At 46.3% G+C, this 22,298-nt stretch overlaps 2 protein-coding genes across 2 annotated transcripts in view; one reads left to right on the top strand and one right to left on the bottom strand.

Annotated features, from left to right (window-relative positions):
* LIMK2 (LIM domain kinase 2) overlaps positions 1-16,485 on the top strand; it is a 19,261-nt gene extending 2,776 nt beyond the window's left edge. Inside the window, exons 2-15 of the mRNA XM_010295296.1 lie at positions 2,373-2,508; positions 3,781-3,890; positions 4,149-4,337; positions 4,791-4,896; positions 5,834-6,030; positions 6,729-6,915; positions 9,389-9,475; positions 10,220-10,351; positions 10,602-10,658; positions 10,847-10,912; positions 11,608-11,782; positions 13,157-13,212; positions 15,124-15,281; positions 15,862-16,485. Of these exons, the coding sequence (XP_010293598.1) occupies positions 2,373-2,508; positions 3,781-3,890; positions 4,149-4,337; positions 4,791-4,896; positions 5,834-6,030; positions 6,729-6,915; positions 9,389-9,475; positions 10,220-10,351; positions 10,602-10,658; positions 10,847-10,912; positions 11,608-11,782; positions 13,157-13,212; positions 15,124-15,281; positions 15,862-16,018 (1,813 nt within the window). The 3' untranslated portion in view covers positions 16,019-16,485. The remainder of the gene's footprint in view (positions 1-2,372; positions 2,509-3,780; positions 3,891-4,148; positions 4,338-4,790; positions 4,897-5,833; positions 6,031-6,728; positions 6,916-9,388; positions 9,476-10,219; positions 10,352-10,601; positions 10,659-10,846; positions 10,913-11,607; positions 11,783-13,156; positions 13,213-15,123; positions 15,282-15,861) is intronic.
* Positions 16,486-19,755: 3,270 nt separating this feature from the next.
* The window catches only part of PIK3IP1 (phosphoinositide-3-kinase interacting protein 1), a gene marked incomplete at its 5' end in the record, with an annotated part of 3,040 nt that continues 497 nt past the window's right edge, over positions 19,756-22,298 (bottom strand). The window contains one exon of the mRNA XM_010295297.1: positions 19,756-20,313. Within this exon, the coding sequence (XP_010293599.1) occupies positions 20,106-20,313 (208 nt within the window). The remainder of the gene's footprint in view (positions 20,314-22,298) is intronic.

Raw genomic sequence — 22,298 nt, 5'->3', positions numbered from 1 at the left:
GCGGTGAGGAAGGGAGGGCGTTGTGCTTAAAAACAAATAAATAAACAGCCCACCTGCTTGGAGAGAACTTAGAAAGCCAGGTCTTGAATTCCTGGTGGAGCAGTCTCCAGTGGTGCTGTCTGCATCCCAAGCGCAGGTCTGGTCACAGCTCTCTGTTTGAAGATGTAATCATGCTTGGAGCACACACTGGTACAGGCATGCACGCAGAAGTCGGATAAGTCTGAGGGATCTGATTTGCCCATGCTGAGCCAGATGTTCCTGCCACAAGGTGATAGAAATCTTTGCTGTTAGTCTCCACTTGCTCTTTTCTCCCTCCCACTCACCTACTTGATCATTCAGCATGGGGTATTTACTGCAAATGAAAGCCAAAGGCTAGTGGTTGAAGGCAAAATGCATTGCAATGTCCTCTAGGTTTCTTGCATACCATGAGCAGAGTGTAACCGTGATAGTGCCCCAAGGCTGAGGTTGGAATGGTGCATGTACCATGTATAGCAACGTTAAGCTACTGCTTCCCCTGCCTCAGACAAAATTGGCAGGGCCTCTTGCACGTGCTGGAGTTCTTACCTGTCACGGGGTGAGGGGGGGCATGATTTGGAGCTCCTCAGCTGGGAGAACAAACACTATCAAAGCCAAATACATTAGAAGGAGCAACTTTCCTGAGGGTAGGGTTCGGCACTAAATACCTCATGAGGTGTGTTTTCCCCTAAAACCATAGGCTGCTTACAAGCAGCTTCACCTTGTTGCTTTGCAGTCTCTTGAGATGGAGCAAATAACTCTCTCCATGTTGGAACACGACCAGCTTCACATATCATCACGCTCATTACAAGCTGGTGGAGTTTACAAGGAATGTCTTTGGCACAAATAAGCTTTCAGGAAGCTTGTGAAAGGTGAAGTCAACAGTAGCTCTCATCTTAGACCTGGGAGCATGTAAGAAGTGCACCTCTGCTGCCACTAGCTGACTTCAGTGCACTTGGTGCTGTGGAGAGCTCTGCTGTCCAGGAGGGCACACGCCTACCTAAACCCCCACCCCACTGCAATGGGTTCCTCTCCAGTGTAGCAACTGAGACAATTTTTGGGGTAAGGGAAAGAAGAAACTCCTCCTTCCACCTTTGGGAAAGTATTTTCCTGACTACGGCACTGATCCTTGAGGTGTTTCTTTGAACCAGTTATTGGTGACTAATCTGGCTTGGAGTCTGCACTCAGAAATGGCCAACACCAGACTAATTTTCCTTCTTAAAGTCTGAGAACGTGCTGCCCAGGGCTAATGGAAAAATCTTTAGTGATGCAACTGCTGTCTGTGTCTTATGTCTCCATTAAGTCACACCTCTGTGCTGCAGAAGTTAAACTCCCTTGCCCAGCGCATCCTACTGAGGCAGGACTATTTTGTGTTCAGGAAGCCTGAAGATCTGTGTTCTCCTTGTGATTTGCTAAAATGATATCTGGGATAGAATTGTTGCATCTTTTTCCTTGGGGCTGGGGGTGTGTGTTTGCTTGTTTCTTTGGGGGCGTGTAGATAGAGGATTAATAATGGTTCCTTGTTGAAATGGGAGCTGACACTGATATCTGAAGAATTTTGAGACTCCCTTCATGAAATTAGAAAAATGGTTTTGTTTGTGGCTTTTTTGGTTGGTTATGGTTTTTTTTTTCTCAAGTGTTGTCATCAGCAGAAGGAAAGGGAAAGCAATTGGTGGGGAGAGGTGGAAGATTTTCATCACAGTTAACTGGTGGATGCAGTAAGTATGTGGAGCTCAAAAGATGAACTGCTTTGAAAGCTTGACCTCAAATGGATAATGCTGCAGTTGACCTTTTGGGAGAGGTCTACTTACAGAAGAGTAGAAAGACTTTACACAAAGGTTGATGCAAAACCTGGCTTTGTGTTGCATAGGAAAGTGAATCCTGCCTCTCTGTCCCCTTTCCTAAACTGTCTGAGGAGACAGGTGCTCTGGCACAAGATGGTGTGATGCTATAGAAACACTAAGTAGAAACGTAGGAGAGCTGTCCGTGTGCTGGACAACTCTGCAGGTAGAAGCCTGCATCCTGCAAGAGAGAGAAAGCAGAGGAGCAAAGTTTATAAGGCAGAATTTATAAACCCACTGATGTGTTTTAATAAATGGATGGGATTTGTTTCAAACTTTGGAAGTTTGTCTTTTCCTTTGTATTGGTTGACACCACCTCTCCTTACAAATCCTGGTTTTGGTGCTAATTTTCAGTTGGAAAAGCATTGGGAACTGGAGGGGGTTAGTATATCTGTAGCTAGAAGAGCTAGTGGTGGGCAGCTGCTGAATGTCTGTTTTCCCCATGCAGGAGAGGAACTTCTCCATTGGTTTGTGACTTGTTGCCAACTAGAACCTTGTTTTTTTGTTTCCTTCAAGGTGCTCTGAATGTCAGGATCCCCTCACTAACTGGTACTATGAGAAAGATGGGAAGCTGTACTGTCACAAAGACTACTGGGGGAAGTTTGGGGAATCCTGCCATGGCTGCTCTCTGCTGATGACTGGACCTGTGATGGTAAGGGCTCTAAAGGGCTGCCCGGAGGCAGGACATGCCTGTCTCCAACTGCTCAAAGTTGGTTGGGAGTTGCCCTAGCTGTTCAGATGACCAAATAAACAGAAAGTAATAGTCTCTTCGCTATTCTAATCTCTAACCAGATATTAGAAATGAGGCTTGTCTGTGCATCTTCTAGATAGAGATTAATTTTGAATGGGGGTAACTCTTAAAGGAAGGAGTTGTGAGGATCTGAAGCATATGAATGAAGAAAGTAAGGTGCTGAAATGCACAGGCGTAAGAAGTAGAAAGGTGGTTAACGGGGCATCTGTTCAGTTTCTGTAGCACAGTGCCTCAGCATCTCCATGGGGTGATTTTCCACTGCACTGCAGAGTCAAACCACTCATCTCAGGATAAGCAGCAGGTTCTGGCTTTGGGGAAGGTTGCCATCCAAGTCCCACCTGGACTGTGGCCAGAGTGCTTTTCTGGCTCAAAGTAGCATTAGCCCCAATTGCTTTGAAACACTGAATCTGCCTGCACAATATGGGGCTCCCTAAATGTTCCCCTCCTTGCCACAACCTTGCAACTATTTAACCTTTAAAACTGTCAAGAATGAAACGTAACCATTATTTTTCTAGGGCCCAAATAAAAGCAGCATGGTACTCAGTAATGTGATTGCTACTTCAAAGGGAAGTGCTGAGAAAAGTGCAGACAATTTCTCATTGCCTGCAGAAGTCTTTGCAAAATACTGTCAATAAGGGAAGTTCTCATAAGGAAAACAGAAAAACAGATCAATGAATAAAAATATTCTTTAAAGGTATTTTGTTGTCTCAGTCTCAGCTCACTTTTTTTTTTCCTGTCAGCTGGCTGGTAAAGTATCTGAATTTGTGCATTGCCTGTCTGCCAAAAAAAAAAGCCCTTTCAGCTTTATTAATTCAGGCGTAACATTAGTTATCTTGCCAAAAGCAACTGAACAGGAAGGTTTAATATCTTGTTTACTAGTCTGCAGCAGACTATCAGCTATTTTTGATAGTTGAGCAGCTGCCAAATATAGCAGAGGTTCCTGGGACAGAAGTTTTGCTTTGCATGTTGACGTGTTTGTTTCAGAGAATTTTTGCAAACAAGGTGCCAAGGAAAGGGGTTCGGGAGAGGTAGAATGGGCTCATATAACCCTCCAGTAAAAAACTGCCGCTTGACTTTGAGATCTAAATGAACATGTTAATTAGAGAGGAAGGCAGTAGCTGCATCTGCTGATGGATTTTGGCCCTACTAAGCTACTCCCTTTTCTGTCTGTAGGTGGCTGGCGAATACAAGTATCACCCCGAGTGCTTTGCTTGCATGAGCTGCAAAGTGATCATTGAAGACGGGGACACTTATGCACTCGTGCAACATTCCACTCTCTACTGGTAAGACGAAGCTGCATGCTTTGCCACAGAGTTGCTCCCTGCTGTATGTGTAAGCCATGTTTAGCTGGCTTAGTGTTGTTCAGCCAAATGCTATGCTAAGGAATGTGAGGAAGCTGCCTTTTGAGGGAGGGAGGGAGGAAGGAAGGAATGGAGCAAGCACTAAAAACTACAGCTTATGGTCAATGAGAGAACTTAGAAGTGTGAGTTTGGTAGGGAGGGATAGGACACTGCCATAACGACTTTCTTCACTTCTTTTAGTGGAAAATGCCATAACCAGATTGTGCTGACACCAATGATAGAAAAACACTCCACTGAGTCTCTGCGTGAGCAGCTGCCTTATACGCTGACCCTCATCTCCATGCCGGCAGCTACTGATGGCAAGAGGGGGTTCTCTGTGTCTGTTGAAGGTGGCTGCTCCAGCTATGCCACTGGTGTCCAGGTGAAAGAGTGAGTATGACAAGGTTGTGTGCAAGGTACATGGCTGTGCAGAGGGAGCTGGTGAAAATTCTGCAGTGCTGTTGTCCTGCCAGCTGCTTCAACTGCTGAGGGGATCTGTCTCAGCATAACAGGGACCCGTGCTGGCTAATAGCCATTCGTGTGTGGTCTCCATTTTACTCTTGTGATGACCTTAATTGATAACTTTATTTCTCAGTGCCGTCTCCTTCACTGAACACAAAACGTTTGGCGAATTGTAATGGACTAACAGTTTTTGCCACTGGGCAAATGAAGAGCTCTCCCCAAACCAGCTCTAGCATTTGGTCTAATGGTAGCTCCCTGTGTTGGTAGATTAGCATTGTTTTATTTCAGAATACCAATATGAAGGGAAGCATCAGAGATCAAATATTTTGTGTAATTTTGGCTAAACTGACTTCCCACACACACTGTAATTCCCATGTTTAGAGTTAACAGGATGCACATCAGTCCAGATGTCCGAAACGCCATCCACCCTGCAGATCGTATCCTGGAGATTAATGGAGCTCCTATTCGTACATTACAGGTGGAGGAGGTGGGTAGAGTTCTGTTCTGAAGCCTCCTTCTCATCTGCCTTCCTATAGCTTTTCTGTTTCTCGGCACTGTTCTCCCACCCTACATACAGTGCCTGTACACTCATAGTACTCATGCTGACATTAGGAATAAACATGAAGACAAGTTTTGCTACTCCTTCCAGCTGGAGAGGAAGATGTAACAGATGGAAATGCAATTAGGATGCAGTTCTTATTTTGTGGCATTCAAACATGAAGGGACGTAATAAGAAAAGCATAGGGCTGTGACATCTCGGAGGACAGAGAGGCCTTAAATAAGATTGAACCTGAGATCAATTTCTGTTGCAGCCTCATGCTTTGAAACTGCCCCTTGAGACAGGGAATCATTAAAACATCTCGAACATTACCTCTCGAGCATTACATGAAGAGTCTTCATGTAATGCTAGTGAAGTCCACTTTCTGATCCTTTTAGAGGCAACTGCTAATAGACAAAGGCTCAGCTGATCCTAGGGAAAAGTAAGTATTTGCAAGTAAATGCTTTATACAGATATCAGGTGATGCTGCAAGAATGTAGTGAGACCAGTATTACCTTCACTATGCGAGGGTTTTATTTACGGTTGGTGCTGAAGGGAATATTAGGAGTGCAATAGGCATCTCTCGGATAAATCTCCATGTAGGTAGTTTTTGAACATTTCTCAGAAAAAGGAAAAAAAAAAAGTGTTTGGTCACTTGTAGCTGACCAGAACGAAGAGGATTTGGATAGCATAAGGAACTTCTGTGTTGCTAGCTTGATTTGTCTGGTAGACAGCTGTGGTGTGCGCAACTAAACCACAACTATGGAGTGATCTCACTGAACTCTCTACTCTGATTCCTGAGGGGCATTCTTTTGTGTCTCCTCTATCTCCTGTCATTTGTGTTCCTCCTGTCTGCTATCATCCTGTCCTTTTGGTCTGATCGCAGGTGGAGGACTTGATTCGCAAGACAAGCCAGACGCTTCAGCTGCTGATAGAGCACGATCCTGTCTCGCAGCGCTTAGACAGGCTTCGTTTGGACTCCCGTCTTCCCACCCACATAAAGCCGCCCATTTCCCCACGCTCCCTCTCTCCACTGGACATCAAGGAGAATCTGGAAGGAACGCTCCGTCGTCGCTCCCTCAGGTAAAGACTTGGCAGTGCTGCCTCTGACCTAGCTTGCCTTTGCCCTGTGCTGCCTGGCTGGGCTGCTCTGTGCCTAAGACCTGCATTGCAAATGACTGCAGAGACATGACTCATCTCTGATAGGAGCCTTGGTAGAAACCTCAGGCGAAGCAGTGGAGAGCTTTAGATTCTGCTGTTGACATTCACCCTCTCCATTCCCTTTCAGGGTGGCAAACTTTCCTTAATAAAAATAAGGAGCTCTACTTTTAACATAGGAAAGCTGCTAAGTTTCACAGTTAGAAAAGGTAAAGGTCAGATTTTTACTAGCCTTAAATGGCTGCAGAAGAATGTGTCCTTAAATGGAATACAGCTGAGACCTGGGATTTGGGGAAAAAAAATTGTCATCTTAGGCTGGGGCACTCACTTGCTCATTTAGTCATTTACCAGTATTTTAAGCTTCATCTAGAGATAGCAAGAGCTGCACCTTCACAGCTACCTCCTTCTGTTCACAGATGTGTTGTTGTTAGGCAGCTCTGACTTGGAAGCTGCTCTAGGTTTGTACGGAGCTTCCATGGTGCTGGGAAAGCATCTGGCTTTTGAGATATGAAGAGCACTGAAGCACATCTAGAAACTGGTCCCTTAGGAGCTAATGATGGGATATCTTGTACCAAAAGTTTCCCAGCAGCTTCCCTGATCTTCCTGTCTCCTTTGTTTTCTAGGCGAAGTAACAGCATTTCTAAGTCTCCTGGCCCCAGTTCTCCAAAGGAGCCGCTCCTTCTGAGCCGTGACATCAGTCGTTCTGAATCCCTACGTTCCTCTTCTAGCTGCTCCCAGCAAATCTTCCGGCCCTGTGACCTGATTCATGGCGAAGTACTAGGAAAAGGATTTTTTGGACAAGCAATCAAGGTGAGGGAGGTCCCAAACATTCATCATTTACTTTGATTACAGCAATGTCTGCCTGTCTTGGGATCCTTTGCCATTGTCTCTCAGTGGCCTTGGCCCTGCTGATAGTGATCAGTCTTGGAACTCACCTGGTTTGCTCAGTGAGATCCATTTCTCTGTTTCATTTCCTCACCATGCGTGTCTCTGGCTGCAGGCAGTTTTGATTTTGTCTCCTTTGAATGTCAACCTTGGCCATACATACTCATCTCCTGAGTTAGACTTAAAGCTTCAGAGTGCCTGTGTCACAACAACCACGTGGGTGACATGGTGAGAAAGGGGAACAAGCTACACTTTCTCTTACAAGCATCTTTCTTATGAAGAGGTGTATTCAACTCCCCAGCACAGCATTTCTCGCCCACCCTTACTGTGGCATGCTTCGGGGTTTGCCATGCTGATGTAGTGATCATCTCTGAACCCCGAGCAGAGCCTAAATGGCTTGTCAGTTTGGTGGTAGTGGTCAGGTCTTGCATGACTCTCACAATTAAAATCTCCATTAATAGCAGTTCTGTTATATTTAAGCTCTTCAGTCTTGATTTGGGGTGTTTCAGCAGCTCGTATCCTGGAACCCCTGACAGCAATAGGGGGCAGTTTCCTCTGCCTTACCAAGGTGCTGTGAGCTCCTCAGTACTCAGATTGCTGTTCACCTTGTTATGGGACTTCTCCCCTTACACCTGTATAAACTTCAGGTGTCCAGCCACCATATTCATCTCATGGTTCCATGGGAAGTTGTGAGCCAGTACTACAGACCCAATGCTTTTGAACCATACTAATGAGCATATTTCTCTCCTCCTCTGCTCATAGAGAAATAACAGGTCCAGGTAAGCGGAACCTTTCCTCTGTCGCATGCTTTTGTCATCTGCGTCCCCACAGTTAATGGCACAAATGCATTTTCTGCTCAAATTACCCAATAGCCATCCTATTCTGGTGCATGCTCTGGGAGTTAAAATTGCCCTCTTGGATTTTCATGATGACACTTGTTTCAGATTTGCTGGTATGTCAGCTTAAGAATTCCACTTAGCCTTGTCTTGTCTTTGTTTTTTCACTTCCCTTTAAAATCTTGGGGTATTAGATGTCCCTGGCTTTCATGTCCCTGGCTGAAATGTGTGGTGTTCCCTGGCTCGCTACTTCTATATGGATGCTTGATTTCAGATGCGAGCAGAAGAATATTGTACTCTTGCTTCTGTTGTGTTACTCCATGCATTCGTATTCCACCTATGTCAGCCTTGCTGTGTCCCATGGTTCTAAACAGAACTAGCGTGCCACAGTGTTTGCAACAGCTCATACGCTTCCTAAATACTACAACTGGGTCTTGTGTTCTGGAGGTTTTCTGAAAAGCTTTTTGTTTTAAAGGGTATGAGGCAAAAAAGTGACTCCTTTCTTGAGCTTCAGATTGACAGTTTTTAATGCAAAAAGTACTGTATCTGGTCAGAATAGTTCCTTTCTGTTCCTAGAGAGGCGGTGGTGGTTTAGTTACATGGAGATCTTAGGGAGACCGAGCTGTCCCAGTTAAGCAAATGAAGAGGAGAGGATTTCCAGGAAAACCTGCTCATCAGCACATGGACCCTTTCTATTCATTCATTCTATTCATTCATTCGTGCAAGCAAGGCAGAGCTGATTAAAAGAAACCTCTTGAACACAGCAAAATGTGAGGAACTAGTTGGCTACAGGCAAACAGCTGTTGAAGAACTGGAAATGCTTTCCATATTGGGAGCCAGGAAATTTATTACCTGATGCTTATGCTGGATTTCTGTGTGTTTGCCACCATTCTGGGATATTCCTTGCAGGTAACAATACACTGCTCCCAAGGAGCATGGTGAAATAACTGCTTCCTGCCTTACCTGAACAGCCTGTACATCCCAGTTCCGCTTGCACATGAGTAGGTTTGATAAGCTCATCAGAAACCATCAGGCTTCAGAGTCCCCATGAAACCAAAGCATGTAGTAATCTAGTTTTGGGTGGTTTGGTTTCTGATGCAAGTGAATGTTGATTCCTTTGCTGATATAGAATGTAGTTGTTAGGGTCTGTGTACAAAATATGAGCATCACGCTGGGCAAGTACTTTCTGTAAAGGGAACGTGAGGCATGCACAAGTATGGAACTGATGCCTTCAAAGGCTTTGGCAGCCTCTATGCATGCTCAGCCCTATGCTACCTAAAATGGGGACTTCAGCTCTCTAGTTCTTGGGATGCTGTTGATCTCGTGGTATGATCCTTTGTCAGCTTTAGGTAGTTTCTGTTTCACGTACAGAATCTTTGCTGAATTCTGAAAGGAGAAATTTTATGCAGTTTTCTGCAGATCCCTAGGCTCTGAATTTTCTCCCATCTGTATTCCTCTCTGGGTGGAAGGGAATGTTACTCTCTCTTTCAGAAGAGCTGCAAGAGCATTGGAGCTATGTATTCTCAAACCTTGCCTGTAGTTGTGGTTTATGTTTCCACCAGGTGACTCACAAAGCAACAGGAAAGGTGATGGTGATGAAGGAGCTGATTCGCTGTGATGAGGAAACACAGAAGACTTTCTTGACAGAGGTAGGAGCAATATTTCAAAATGCTTCTGAGCCACTAGTATGGTGGAACTCTTTTCCATCTTCTCCAGAGAAAGAGCAATCATGTCAGCAACCAGCAGGAATCAAGGCGCTGAGGAGGGGGACATCACACGGGGAAAAGCTGACATGAGCTGAATGTTTGCTGCAGTGAAGTGTGAATCACTTACACTGAGCAACAGACATGGCTTCAGCTCCCAGTTCATTAATTTTTCAACGATAAAAAGCAGCCTGAGTCTGAGGCAAATTGAGCTGTGCAATACGTAAAGGATTTATCCCTTGAGCCTTGTGCATAAATACAAATGATGAGGGCCAATATCTGTAAGATATTTAAGACTCCTGCTTTATTTGAGCAAAACTATTTTCTTGGTGGTTGCCTACCATGTTTTTCAAAGTCAGATTTAGCTTAAAGGCAGCTCCCTAAACACCTGATGCTGCTATTCTGGCCCTGACACATGCTCATACAGACCAGATAGCTACCCTGGAGAGCTCCTGTCTCTTAAAAGTTTGCCAAACTCAAGGGTGCTGTCCTTAAAGACTAAGATCAGGTTAATTGCACAGTGTGAAAATGAAGAGGCAACAGTTAATTGACTGCCTTAAAGTTGGGGTTTGAGTGTACTCTGTGATCTCTGGAGGGGACCTCCAGCACTGGAGTGCTTGTCACCACAGAGCAGATCTGTCAGGACTTGTTCTGTTCTCTTCTTTGGGGTGGGCTGTCTCTGCTTCCCAGGTGAAAGTGATGCGCAGCCTGGATCACCCCAATGTGCTGAAGTTCATCGGTGTACTGTACAAGGACAAGAAGCTGAATCTCCTCACTGAGTATATTGAGGGGGGCACCCTGAAGGACTTCCTCCGCAATGCGGTGAGTATGGAAGCCTGGTAGACCTCTACTCGGTGAGGTTGACTGGTGTTGGTTGTACCAACCTTATGGTGCTTGTTGTTAGTTGTCTAAAAGCTGCTGCTTAGCTGCGGGCGACTTGAGGCAGGAAGCGCTCTCTTCCTGGGGCTGTATCATCTTTCTCTGACTGCTGCAAGAGTCCTTGTTGTGGAGGAATTGCTGTCACCAGCTGGCTGGTAAGATAGTCCCTGACCTTTGAGGACTTGTCTTTCAGGACCCATTTCCCTGGCAGCAGAAGGTCAGCTTTGCCAAAGGAATTGCCTCTGGAATGGTGAGTCAGACTGTCCCTTCATCACAGAGCAAACCTCCAGGGTCAGGGTTAGCTGCTGCAGCAGCGTGGTGCATGAGGAGTCGTGGGTGCTGCCTGACTACTAGCAACTGGTTGTTGAGGTCTGTAAATGTGACGGGACATACTCTCCTGGGAACCTCTTAACACCAAATGTTCTCCCTCTGTTCCAGGCTTACTTGCACTCCATGTGCATCATTCACAGAGACCTGAATTCACACAATTGCCTAATCAAGTTGGTGAGCTACACCTCTCTTCCTCACAGCATGCTGCTCCCCTCCTTGTCATCTTCCTCCCTTGGTTTTCTCCACATGATGTTGTTCCCTCTTCTGTCAGGGTGGAATGGATTTCAGAGAGACTTTTAGTGCCCTAAACAAAGGAGCTTCATCTTCTCATAGGATTTTCCAGACTGATGTAGCTTTCACTGTTTCTTCATTCTGTTCTCTTAAGTCCTTTCCTGTGGTAGCATCTCCAATTAACAATCATGTTATGAGAGTTAGTACAGCTCTGTTCCTTATCTCAACTATGAAATGTTCTCTACAGCTGCCTCTGTTCTTTTAACCACTTGATGACTTTATTGGCACTCAGGATTTAGACACGTGTGCAGGTGTGTGCTAATATGTGTACTCTTTCTTTTTGAAATGCTAGGTCACAGATTTTTATGTAGCTTCATTCTTTCAAGCCTTGCCTTTTTCACTTGGCTGTAATATGAGATTAGCATGTAGGCTTCAAACCACCCAGGATGAAAGCCTAAGTTAATTCCGGCCAGGTAGAATAGGAGGGTCTGAAAGGAAGCTTGTCTGACAGCTTGCTACACTCATCTGGCTGCAGGAACCTTGCTAGTTGCCCTTACAGTGTAGTTGATAGTGAACAGGAATTGCAGCCTCTTTGCTCCTGAGAGGAATCCATGGCTTGTACTAAATCCCTTGTGTAGGATAAGACGGTGGTGGTGGCGGACTTTGGTCTGTCTCGGCTGATTGTGGAGGAAAGAAAAAAGCCCACCTTGGAGAAGCCATCTGCCAAGAAACGAACCCTACGCAAAAGTGACAGGAAAAAGCGCTACACGGTGGTTGGCAACCCATACTGGATGGCCCCAGAGATGCTAAATGGTAAGATACTGATACCAGGGTGCAGGTGAGGAGACAGCCTGTGACGAGGTATAGGGATGATAGGATTACCAAAAGCTTCTGGCCCCTAGTAACAATCAAACCTATTAAAGCCTATGGTTTTAGACCTGCTAATACGCAAGCTTATTTATACACACAGGTACCCTAGCTGCACTTTTCTTGCGGTTCCTGACCTGATAAGCCTTTGTACCAGGCAAGGTAATGTTTCTGGCTTGACAGCAGGATTCTTCAGGAGGGCAACAGACCTAAACTTGTTATGGTCCAGATAACAGGGAAGACAAAAGAGGCCTGAAATAAGTTTGAACCTGAGATCAATTTCTGTTGCAGCCTCATGCTTTGAAACTGCCCCTTGAGACAGGGAATCATTAAACTCCAGGGTGAGGCTTATGTGTGCTGTTACGTAGATCCAGGAAGAAGTCATGCTGCTACATTTGCTGAAGTCTCGGGATTGGGGTGGGAGTTGTCCAAGTGCAGGGAGATTTGGGTTTTGGCGTGCAGCCCTCTATTGCATTAAGGATTAACTATATCCCTTAGGGGAAAAACTGCCCCTGCAGAGTTGAAATAAGGGTGAAATACAATGGATACAGTTTCCTCCTAATGAGCAGGTCGGTCTGACCAGGCTGGCTGTGATAGCAATATTGTCCAACATAGTCCACCAGGGAATGAAGGACTGGGCTCCTTTCCCCCAGCTCAGCTCTTCTCCATATTGCATTCTTGTGTGCTGTTTTGCTTTCCTTCTCCTAAGGCTACTGGAGCCTGAGGCTGCTTCTCAGAGCCTCTCTCAGACCTGGCATTTGTCAAGAGAACAGCAAGAGCGGAGTCTGACATCACCTCTCAAAGCAAGGCTGTTTACCAGATATTGGCTTAGGAGGGGAGTGTCTGTAAGCAGAGAATGGCATGCTGGAGCCAGTCTGCTTTCCCAGATTCAAAGTGCTGCTAGTGTGTAATTTATTATCTCAGCAGTCACTGCAGCAGGGACTGGGCAGTCGCTGGCTGTTGGGAAAGCTGAACACTGGCTCAGTACACTGTAGAGATGCACTAGAACAGCAATCAATGGAAGTGGACAGAAGCTTTCCACAGTCATCCTTAGTATTTGCTCAGACCTCTGATACACAAGCCTTCCCAGTGTTGTCCTGTAATTCCCAGTCAGAAACAAGAAGCAGGGTTAAAATATGTGATGGCAGTGTATAGGAAGATGCAGTTGTTATACGTATCTTGGGGATTTAAGCCTTGCTTTGTCTCCTGTTTTAGGGCCCTCCAGGGAATAGGCTTAGTTCATCTTTGGACTGGCAGCTCCTGGAATAGCTGGATGGGGAACTGTCTCTCACAGAGCTGAATGTCTTATGTTTCCTGCAGGACAGAGCTACGATGAGACAGTGGACATCTTTTCATTTGGGATTGTTCTCTGTGAGGTAAGACCAGGACATTACATGGCATCTTTAATGGACTTCACCTTCCCCATTGCAGTTGCCTTGCACATGTTGTATCAGCCAGTTCTCTGTGTCAGTGTGCAGCCTGTGACCTAACAACACAGTGAATTAGGCTGGGAGTACGAGCTTATCCTGCCCCTGTTCCCTCAAGGAGGATAACTGTTTTGTAACGTTTTGGTCACAGAGAGTGTTTCTTCCTGGACTGAAAGAAATACAGGGGTTCCTCCTGGACTGAGAGAAGCTGTAAAAATGTCCATCAAGTTCTGACTGAGCCCTGGTATCCATTTGAATGTAGACATATTCTCTAAAACTATGATACTTTTTTTTTATTTCTACTGCCTCATTAAAAGAACAATCAGCTATATAATCTCAGCAAATTCAGGGCCTCCACTGTGGATGGCAAACCCTTCAAAGAAGGGGAAACTGAAACCTGTTTGCAGGTTGATTAATGAAGCTTGCACCCTGAAGTCTGTTGGCTTTAGTTTATCTCTGAGCCAATACACAGTCTTACTGTCTGCAAAGCAAAGAGCAGCACTCAAAAGCTACAAGGTATTTTCAGTTTAAAAGGTGTGTAAGACCATGGAAATACAGATGGAAGGTAGGATGTTATGTGTGCGGATAACAGCAGTTACAGGAACACCAGGGGAGACCAGCAGTTTCATCTTCAGTGTTTAAAAGAAGGGAACAAGCAAAATATCTGTGCATAAATCTTTGTGGCCTCATCTGGAGCTGTATTTACACTGGGTCCTCCTCTCAGAGAATGTTGTGGTTGTGAGTGATAGATTTAGGAACTTGAAAAATCTCTATGTGGGATTAAAACAATTGTTTCATCTAGGAAAAAGACAAATAAAGGGGTAGTAGCATATTAACATTTTCCTTGTCACCAAAATAAAAATACTAAAAAAAGAAATTGCACACTCAGATAAGGAGGTAACGGTGCCAAAATACATAATGGGCGTTCCACTGCCTAGTTACAGGATGTGGTTGTCCTCCTGAGTTATTGGCATAGAAAAGCCTGGGTGGTTATATATAACACCCTTTTCGTGATACCCGATGAGGCTTTAAAGCTGATATTCTTCCCCATGTGAGAGTTTGTATTGACATTGACCTTGGCTGAGTCCAGATCACCTCACAGCTCTCCACTGTGGGCTCCTTCCCTCTTACTGCACTTTGAGTCCCCTACGGCTGGAGGTGGCGAGTGCAGCTCAGTGGGCTAGGTGGTGAGCACTGGGACTTCTGAGTGCTGGGGCAGGACTTCTGTTCCACCCAGCTCTTTCCTGTACTGCCTCTCGCCTGCAACCTCCTGGGTGTTGGTTATGGTTGTTCTTCTCTCCGCCCCTACACTCTCTCTGTGGGTGGGGTTCAACCTGCCAGTAACAGAGCAACTCAGAATTTGCGGTGCTGTTGACTTCACACCATTGTTTAGGACAGGGTCTGTAGACCAAGGAGGTCTGCTGGTGGTAGTGAGAGGGGAGGGATGTGCTGGTGATGCAGGTTGTGTTGATTACCTGTGATCAGGAGGAGCCGCATCATCCTCAGCAGCATACAGTACAGTAGCTGATCCAGCAGCGAGATGCTGTTGAGCTCTCTGGGCAGTGCATGTCATCCTGTATCTTCTAGCAGAGAAACCCTGGGGAGAAATAGAAGGGCATCTGGGCCTTCACAACTGTGGCCACATCACCAGGTCTTGAAAAAGTTTCATGCAAAGTTTGTATGCACTGCCTTGTTCATTCCCCTGTGCAACTAGCCTAATTGGAAAGGAGGAACAGTATTTCTGCTCTGTCCCTTGCACCCTAATGCTTTGAAGGAGCCTCTGCCCAATGCTGAAGTTCCCTGTTTATTAACACTCTGGAACTGTTACTGTACTTAAGTGCTTCTCTCATTTTTCCCTAGATTATAGGCCAGGTTTATGCTGACCCGGACTGTCTGCCACGCACACTGGATTTTGGCCTTAATGTGAAGCTGTTCTGGGAGAAGTTTGTTCCTGCTGACTGTCCTCCAGCCTTTTTCCCTCTGGCTGCCATTTGCTGCAGACTGGAACCAGAGAGCAGGTAGGTCTGGGGTCTGGAGGACTCCTCTTTGTAAGCCTGAAGGGTGTGTCTGTATCCCCTTGGTGGAAGGATTGCTCTGCACACAGGGTGGAGAAGGGCTGTATTCCAGCCTTCTGTGGGAATGCTCAAAGGCTTCCACATGAGGCGAGGCTAAAGACTCATCAACTTGGGAGAGAGACTGCTGTATATGGTAGAAGTCTCTGAAACAATTTCCAAGACAGACAGGGTAAAGGAGTGATTGTTCAGGGTTTCCAATGTACAAAAAGTAGGGGGAGACCTTGGCAGCAGCTCTGAAATGTGAATATTTCATTTGATTTCAGTTGTGAAACCTGTAGCTTCGGAACAGTGTTGATGCCAAGTAGGTTCCAAAAGAGCCGGACCTTCCGGTCATTGGTTGTAGATAAGGGTAACCCAGACAGATGGGATCTTGGCAATCTCGGAAGCTGAATGGGGAGAGATCATGTCCCTGCTCACACCTCTGTGCACGGGACAGTAGCCTGGATGGACAACTGGCTCAGCCTTTCCAGATGCTGTTCTGCTTTACTTTTTCTGGCTCACATTTCCTCACTGCTCCATCTAGGCCCCCTTTTTCCAAGTTGGAAGATTCCTTTGAAGCTCTCTCTCTCTACCTGGGAGAACTTGCCATCCCCCTCCCATCTGAGCTGGAAGAGCTAGACCACAACGTGAGTGTGCAGTACGGACTGAACCGTGACAAGCTACCTGAAAACACAACCTAGTCAGCTTGTCCTGCTGCCTGCTGGAGTTCAGATAAGTGACAGGGAGGGAGATGCACTTCAGCGACTTCCAGGGCATTAACGGGGCACCACGCTGTGTGTTTGCTGCATTGCCTCTCTCTCCCCACCCAACACCTCTCCTCTTGGACATCCTGATTCACTGTGGATTTCTGGCATGTTTCAGAAGCGAAAAGGGCTGTTTCCTGCCAACTGCACCTAGGAAAGCTGCTCAACACTATTTTTCTGGCTTGAGAAATCATTCTCTGGCCTTTTCAGGCTTCTCTACTGTGGTGCCTTAGAACTTGGCTGCAAGCTGTGAAGCCACCCTGGCCTGTCTGCCAGGGAGGGAATTGCTGTAGGAGACTCTCCTGGGCAAGGACCAGCACTTCTGGAACTGCTTCTTCCACTGACTGCCCTGCTCAGAAAGACGGGGAAATTGGACATCCAACAAAAGGCCCCACCAGACAGCGTGTGTGTGTTTGTATGTTTGTGCATGTGTTTTCTAGAAAAACCCACCAAGATTTTGGCCTCCAGTGTGCATCAGGGGAGGGAGCGAAAAGCCCCAGGAATTGGGCAGCTCTCCTGAAACACCTTGTCTGTGGGGAAGCATGTATGAGTTTTTGTTTTGGTTTGGTTTTGTGGGTTTTTTCCTCCTCTGTCTCTGAATACCTCCAAAAGCCTGCCTAGAAACACTAAGACTGAGCTCTGCTTGCCCCTCCTGATGGTGAACAAGGCAGGCAGCAAATGAGCTACTTGAGCATCTTCAGACCCTGAGCCTGCACAGTGAGTTTGCTTGCCCAAGAACCTTAACCTAGGTGAAAGTATTTAGAACACAAACGTGTAGAACTGCACTAGGCGCTGGCTGTGGACGTCCCTGGAGTGCTGAACCTGCTTGAGCTTGTGGATGTGAGGTGGCAGAAGGTGCTCTTCAGAAAGCCCAAGGTCTGAAGTGGCTCAGACTTTGTGCATGGACAATGGCAAAGGGGGACATGCCCAACGTTACTTAAAGGATGGACTTGTCATGAACAGAAAAGTGCTGGAGAACGTCCCATCCTCCCAGGAGCGGCAGCTGGAGAACTAATAATTCAGTTGCCATTACCTCATCCTTTCCTGCAGGCTGTGCAAGTTGCTCCCTTCGAAGGTCCTTCTTGCAGCTGTTGCTGCAGCACCTGAGATGATTCTCCAAGCAGAAACTTTCCTCAGGGTCATTCCCTGCTTTTGGGGAGAAAAAATGGCTTGGAGTCATTGGGAGGTGGGTGGGGGTGTATTTGCTTCCAGCACTTCTCTTCTTCCTCCCTCAGTGGGAGAAGGAAGAAAGATAACTAACTGCTGCAGTAGCTCACGGGGTTGGCAGAACTGAACAAAAACCTGGCTCAAGTCCTGCTCTTCAGTTTCACAAACATCTTGGTTTAACTGGATTTCTAGTGTGCTCCTTTCTCCCCCCTTCCCTTTGGTATTGAATGGTGGGGAATGGGTGTTAGTCTTTGCTGTTACTTTGATTTCCTCTCCCTACCCATGAGTTTGAAGTATTACGTAAGATAACATGGGACCAGTCATCACCTGACAAAAGGTGTGCAGGGGAGTTTAGTCAATGTAGTAGTGTTTTAGAAACACTGGGGACTCCCTGTGCTGAGTCAGTGGAGGAGCCTCTCTAAACTGGGTCCAGTGGATTCGGGACTGTTAATAGGATTTGCCCTCTTTCCCCCTCCCAGGCTGGTTTGTGAGAGGACCCCTGAAGGGGAGAGTTCTGGGTGATGTGTGGGTGGGATTTATGAACTGTGATTTGCACAGCTCAATGTTCTAACTAAATTAAAAAGCAGTAAATGTATGCTATGAAAACAAGATTGTGTTGTCTGTGTTACATAAAGCAGGAAACTGTAACTTTCTTGGGTTTCTACTGTTGTCACAAAACGGCAACACCAAAACTGCACAGATCAAGTATCGTAATCTACAACTCCCTTTCTTGAGCTAAAGGGCTCTAACACATTTACAAAACTATAGGGATGCAGTGCAAGTGCTCTATAGTACTGTTTACCTGGAGTGATGGAAAGGGAAGAAATTGTCAAGTTTTGGTGGTGGGGTTTTTTTTTCCCTCTAAGGGTGGGTGGACAGGAGTCAACGGAACATGGAGCCTTTCCTCATTTTCTTTTTCTGGTCCAGGGATAAAAATACAGCCTGTTCTTGGAAACCTCTTATTCTGAAATACGTAGCTCAAGGGGCATTTGTTAAGCCAACAACTGAATGAAAATGCTATGTCAGTGCCTCCTGTAACCTGCTGTGCTCTGTCTCCATCAATGCAAGGCCCCGAGGGATGGAGCTGCTGCTGAGCGGCTCCAAAGCAGAACTGACCTGTGTCAGTGCAGGAAGGGGCTGTAACTGAGAGTGTCTTCCCATGGGCCAGGCTGCTTAGTCAGCAGAGCTCACACACCCACAGCTGCTTTTCAGGAACAGCATCCCAGTCCAAGACTAGCTGCTGGCAGCAAGGAGACACCCTCCATGCCCCTTGTCAATACTGGTGCATGTAGGGATTTACCTTTGGGTCTGGCAAACTGAAGTGGCATCTTCTCCTCAATTTGAAGTCTGCAACAAGCAAAAGGATGCTGCTCTGGCAGGAGGAATGTACAGATGAGCCACAGTCCACACGGGTCTACAGAGCATTTTTTTTTTTTAAGCTTTAATACAAGGTAGCACAATCTGCACCTTCTCATAATGAGGTATTTAAAACATTTTACAAAGAAATGGTATTCAAAGGCATTTAAAAATAAAACATTTCCCTTTTCTGAATCAAACATTAACACTAAAACCCCTGCTGCCAAGTGCTGCTCCCTGTTAGGCCCAGAGCTATAAAGCACATGGCTAGAAAACTTACTTGAATGGCTTGAATCCCCAAAGCTGCGAATGGATGTTTCCCTGAACTGGCCTTGCCTTGGTGCCGTTTGGGAGACACTGCAGCAACCATCCCTTCCAAACTCCCTGAAATGCTAACAAAAGTTGTTACAAAACCTCTAATAGGGCCAGGCTCTGTAAGCAAGTAGTCTTGCTGCACAAGCTGAGTGTGTGGGAAGGAGGCTGGGCCAGGAGCCATGCCGTAACTTAGGGATCTTGCAAGAGCAGCTGCCCTGTCCTGCCCTTGGAGCAAGAGCTGCTGCATCATGGCCAGGGTGGTCTCCACAGCTGGCCTGGCCACTCTGTCCAGAGCTGGCTCTGTAGAAAGCCAAGGGAATGTGGAAGAGGATGTTATTGATCCTCAGTGCTCAACCTGCTGTAGGTAACTGAAGGGCAGTCTGTTTTCTTCACAACCATCTACTGCTAGCCTTTGGTCTCCTGATCTGTGTATGTAAGTGAGCAGGAGGTACAGACCACCTGGACACCTACAACTGTGGCTGTGCATGTAGCACCACAGGGGAATGGAGATGTGGCCTCAGCCCTGGAAGACCTGGATTTGTCAAGAGCGTGAGAAGAGCTTTTCCAAATTGACACTGGGGCTAAACATAGTGCTCCTGGTCAAAGCCATCCCTCAAATAAAGTCTTCCTTGGAAAAAACAAAAACAAAAACAAAAAAAACCCCGATCCGGTAGCAGGATTCTGGACGCTGTCTCCAGCTTTCAGCCACTATAGCAAAAAGGCAGGAACTATAATCAGAGTGTAATTATCTAGCTAAGTCTGATGCAAAACTCCCCTCGGTCCCTGCAGTACTGCTCCCTCCTGGCATTCCAGGCTGAACCTTAAGTAACAGTGCACACCGTTAAATAGGAAAGGAACAGAAAAAGAGGAAGACCACACTGCGAACTACAGGATCTGTGGCCAATTGTGAGTCCAGCCCATCATCCCCCCCCAGCTCCCTGGTACGCCATGGAGATAGGTAGGAGGAAGCAGCAGGGTCTACCACACCAGACCCCAGCTGGTCATGCACTGAATGGTGTCCCTCAAACAGATCATTATGAATAGCCCATTGCTCTGTCCCTCTGCATCACCTTCATCTGGCTTTCATCAAAAAGAAAACAAAATAGAAATGAACACACGCAACCCTCGCACTCACAGTGGGAAGCTGGAGGCTTTGCTCAGCCTGTACCGCTCCTGCCCAAGCTGCTCAGGCACCAGGAGTACCCGCCTGACCCATAAGAGGGCCACTGCCATCACACGTGTCTTCCACAGGCGTCTGGCTGGTGTGCACCACAATTGTGTTCTCATCTACAAGCTCACAGGCAGGATTGGTGAATGCTGAGAGCGGCAGTGTGATGCGCTGCATTTCACGCTCATAAACTTTCTGTTCATGCTTTTCCTTCAGGTCTTTCCCCCTAGATTAAAAAAAAAACAAAACAAAACAAACATACATGTACTTGGAGTGAGTGCCACTGCTTGGAGGCAGTCTCAGTAAAGGTGATACAGTAGAAAAGAAGGGACTCTGCTCTTCAAGAAATAGATGTTTCAGCTGTACAAAGGGCCCAAAACATTCCCTACTGTAAGCAGAGGACCCCATGTGAGCACGTTTAAAAAACGAGCAGCCAAGTGAAGTCTGTCCCTCCCTCATAAACTGGCTTATTCACTAACATTGCTACAGCTAAATGATGACTATAAAGCCAGGCTTCTCCTTCAAACCATGGAGCTAACAAATGTTTCTTCACATCTTGCAGTCCCACAGAACTGCCTGGTGCAGGCCCAGGGGAGCAACAAGACAGCACAGAGCCCGTTGCTGTGCAAAAGAGCTTCTGTAACCTGCTTCATCGGATTGATAGAAACAAGTACCAGAGGTGGTGACAGATTCTGCCTTTTTTTGCTGCAAACCAACCTGTGTAGCAAATTAAGCCATTACTGACAGTATTGAAGCTTACTTCAGTGCTGGCCCTGCCTTATGTGTTTGCATCTAACAGCTTCATACCACAACTAGCTCCTCAAACCTACCTCACTCTTCAGCCTGTTGCTAAGGGAGGCAACACCTCTGTAATTTGTACTGAGAAAGAACTGCCTCTCTTTAAAAATGGATGGCATTAATAGCATGTTGTCTCCAGAAAAGCTACGTATACCAAAAGCTACTGAACCAATGAAAGGTTTCTCACCACACCTACCCAAACCTGCCAGCTTGCACATGCCATTTTGAGAGTAAGGCAAGAATGGAGAGAGACATTAAACCTGCACAACAGCCCTGCTGTGAGCTCTCTGGGATTGAAGAAGCAAAGCTGCATTTGGACAAAGCTGAACATTGGTCTGTTGCTTCTTCCCACCAAAGACAGGAGTGAGGTGGGACAGGCACCACCCACCCACTCCTCCTGGGGCTTGTGATCCCAAGCAGGCAGAGCTGCTGGGGTTTCCTGTCAGCACATAAGCATTTTGGCTGCTTTTCAAAGCTGCCTACCAGCGTGCAGCAGTGGCTGCCATTCCTGCCAGCACACGAGACAGCATTCTCTGAAGTGACACCTCAAATCAGATTCCTCGACAAGCAGCACTCTGTTTTGCCCCTTATGTAACACTCCTCCCTCTGTTAGGTTTTTTTCTGTTGGCATTTATTATAAACACTTACATAAGGACATGTCCCAGCTTGGGAAAGGGCTCCTTCTGCTTGGTTGTGTCAGACCGCTGTCAAACAGCCAAAATACAGAACAAACCCTCCCAGAGGAGTGAGCCTGGGCCTTCACTTGCTGCAGCAACTTCACTATTTGTTAATCCTGCCCTGTCTCTTACAACCAAGCTGCTTACTATTACCACTAACCTCAAACACTGCTAAGCTACAGCAACATTTCTGTCCAACATAGTGAAGTGGCTAAACAAACCATAACTTCAGTGTAAATCAAAACTGACCTTAAAGTATACAGGAGCTTTGGTAAAATTAACTTTTGACAAAAAAAAAGTGCTACTCGATATTCAGCTTCATAGGATACAATAAATGAGTGGCAGAGAATTTGCCAATTGTTTTTCTTCTAAAGCTAGCTAGACTAGAGAAACCAGGGGAACAGGTGGCCTGCTAGAAGGACTGTTCTTTTTCTGATCACAAAAGAAACTTCCTGTGAGGGCACCTGGGATCTGCTCTCTCCAGCCCTTACACAAAATTCAGCTCCCCTGGATGCATCTGAGAAAGGAACATCAAGGTGCACGTGCACACACACAAACACAAAAAAAAAAAGAGCACAGTTTGAAACTATAAATGGGACAGAATACCACATTGATGGGTGCAACAGAGAAGAATGGAATTAACTCAAATAGTTCTTTCCTTAGTGCAACAAGCGCTCTTGCACAACATGCCATATCAAAACATAAGCTTCTATCTGCCATTGGGATCTGGTTAGGT

The sequence above is a fragment of the Phaethon lepturus genome, unplaced genomic scaffold (genome assembly GCF_000687285.1).
Source record: "Phaethon lepturus isolate BGI_N335 unplaced genomic scaffold, ASM68728v1 scaffold21449, whole genome shotgun sequence".
NCBI classification, from domain to species: domain Eukaryota; kingdom Metazoa; phylum Chordata; class Aves; order Phaethontiformes; family Phaethontidae; genus Phaethon; species Phaethon lepturus.
Note: the sequence above shows the minus strand (reverse complement) of the source record. Positions and strands in the feature narration are given on the sequence as shown.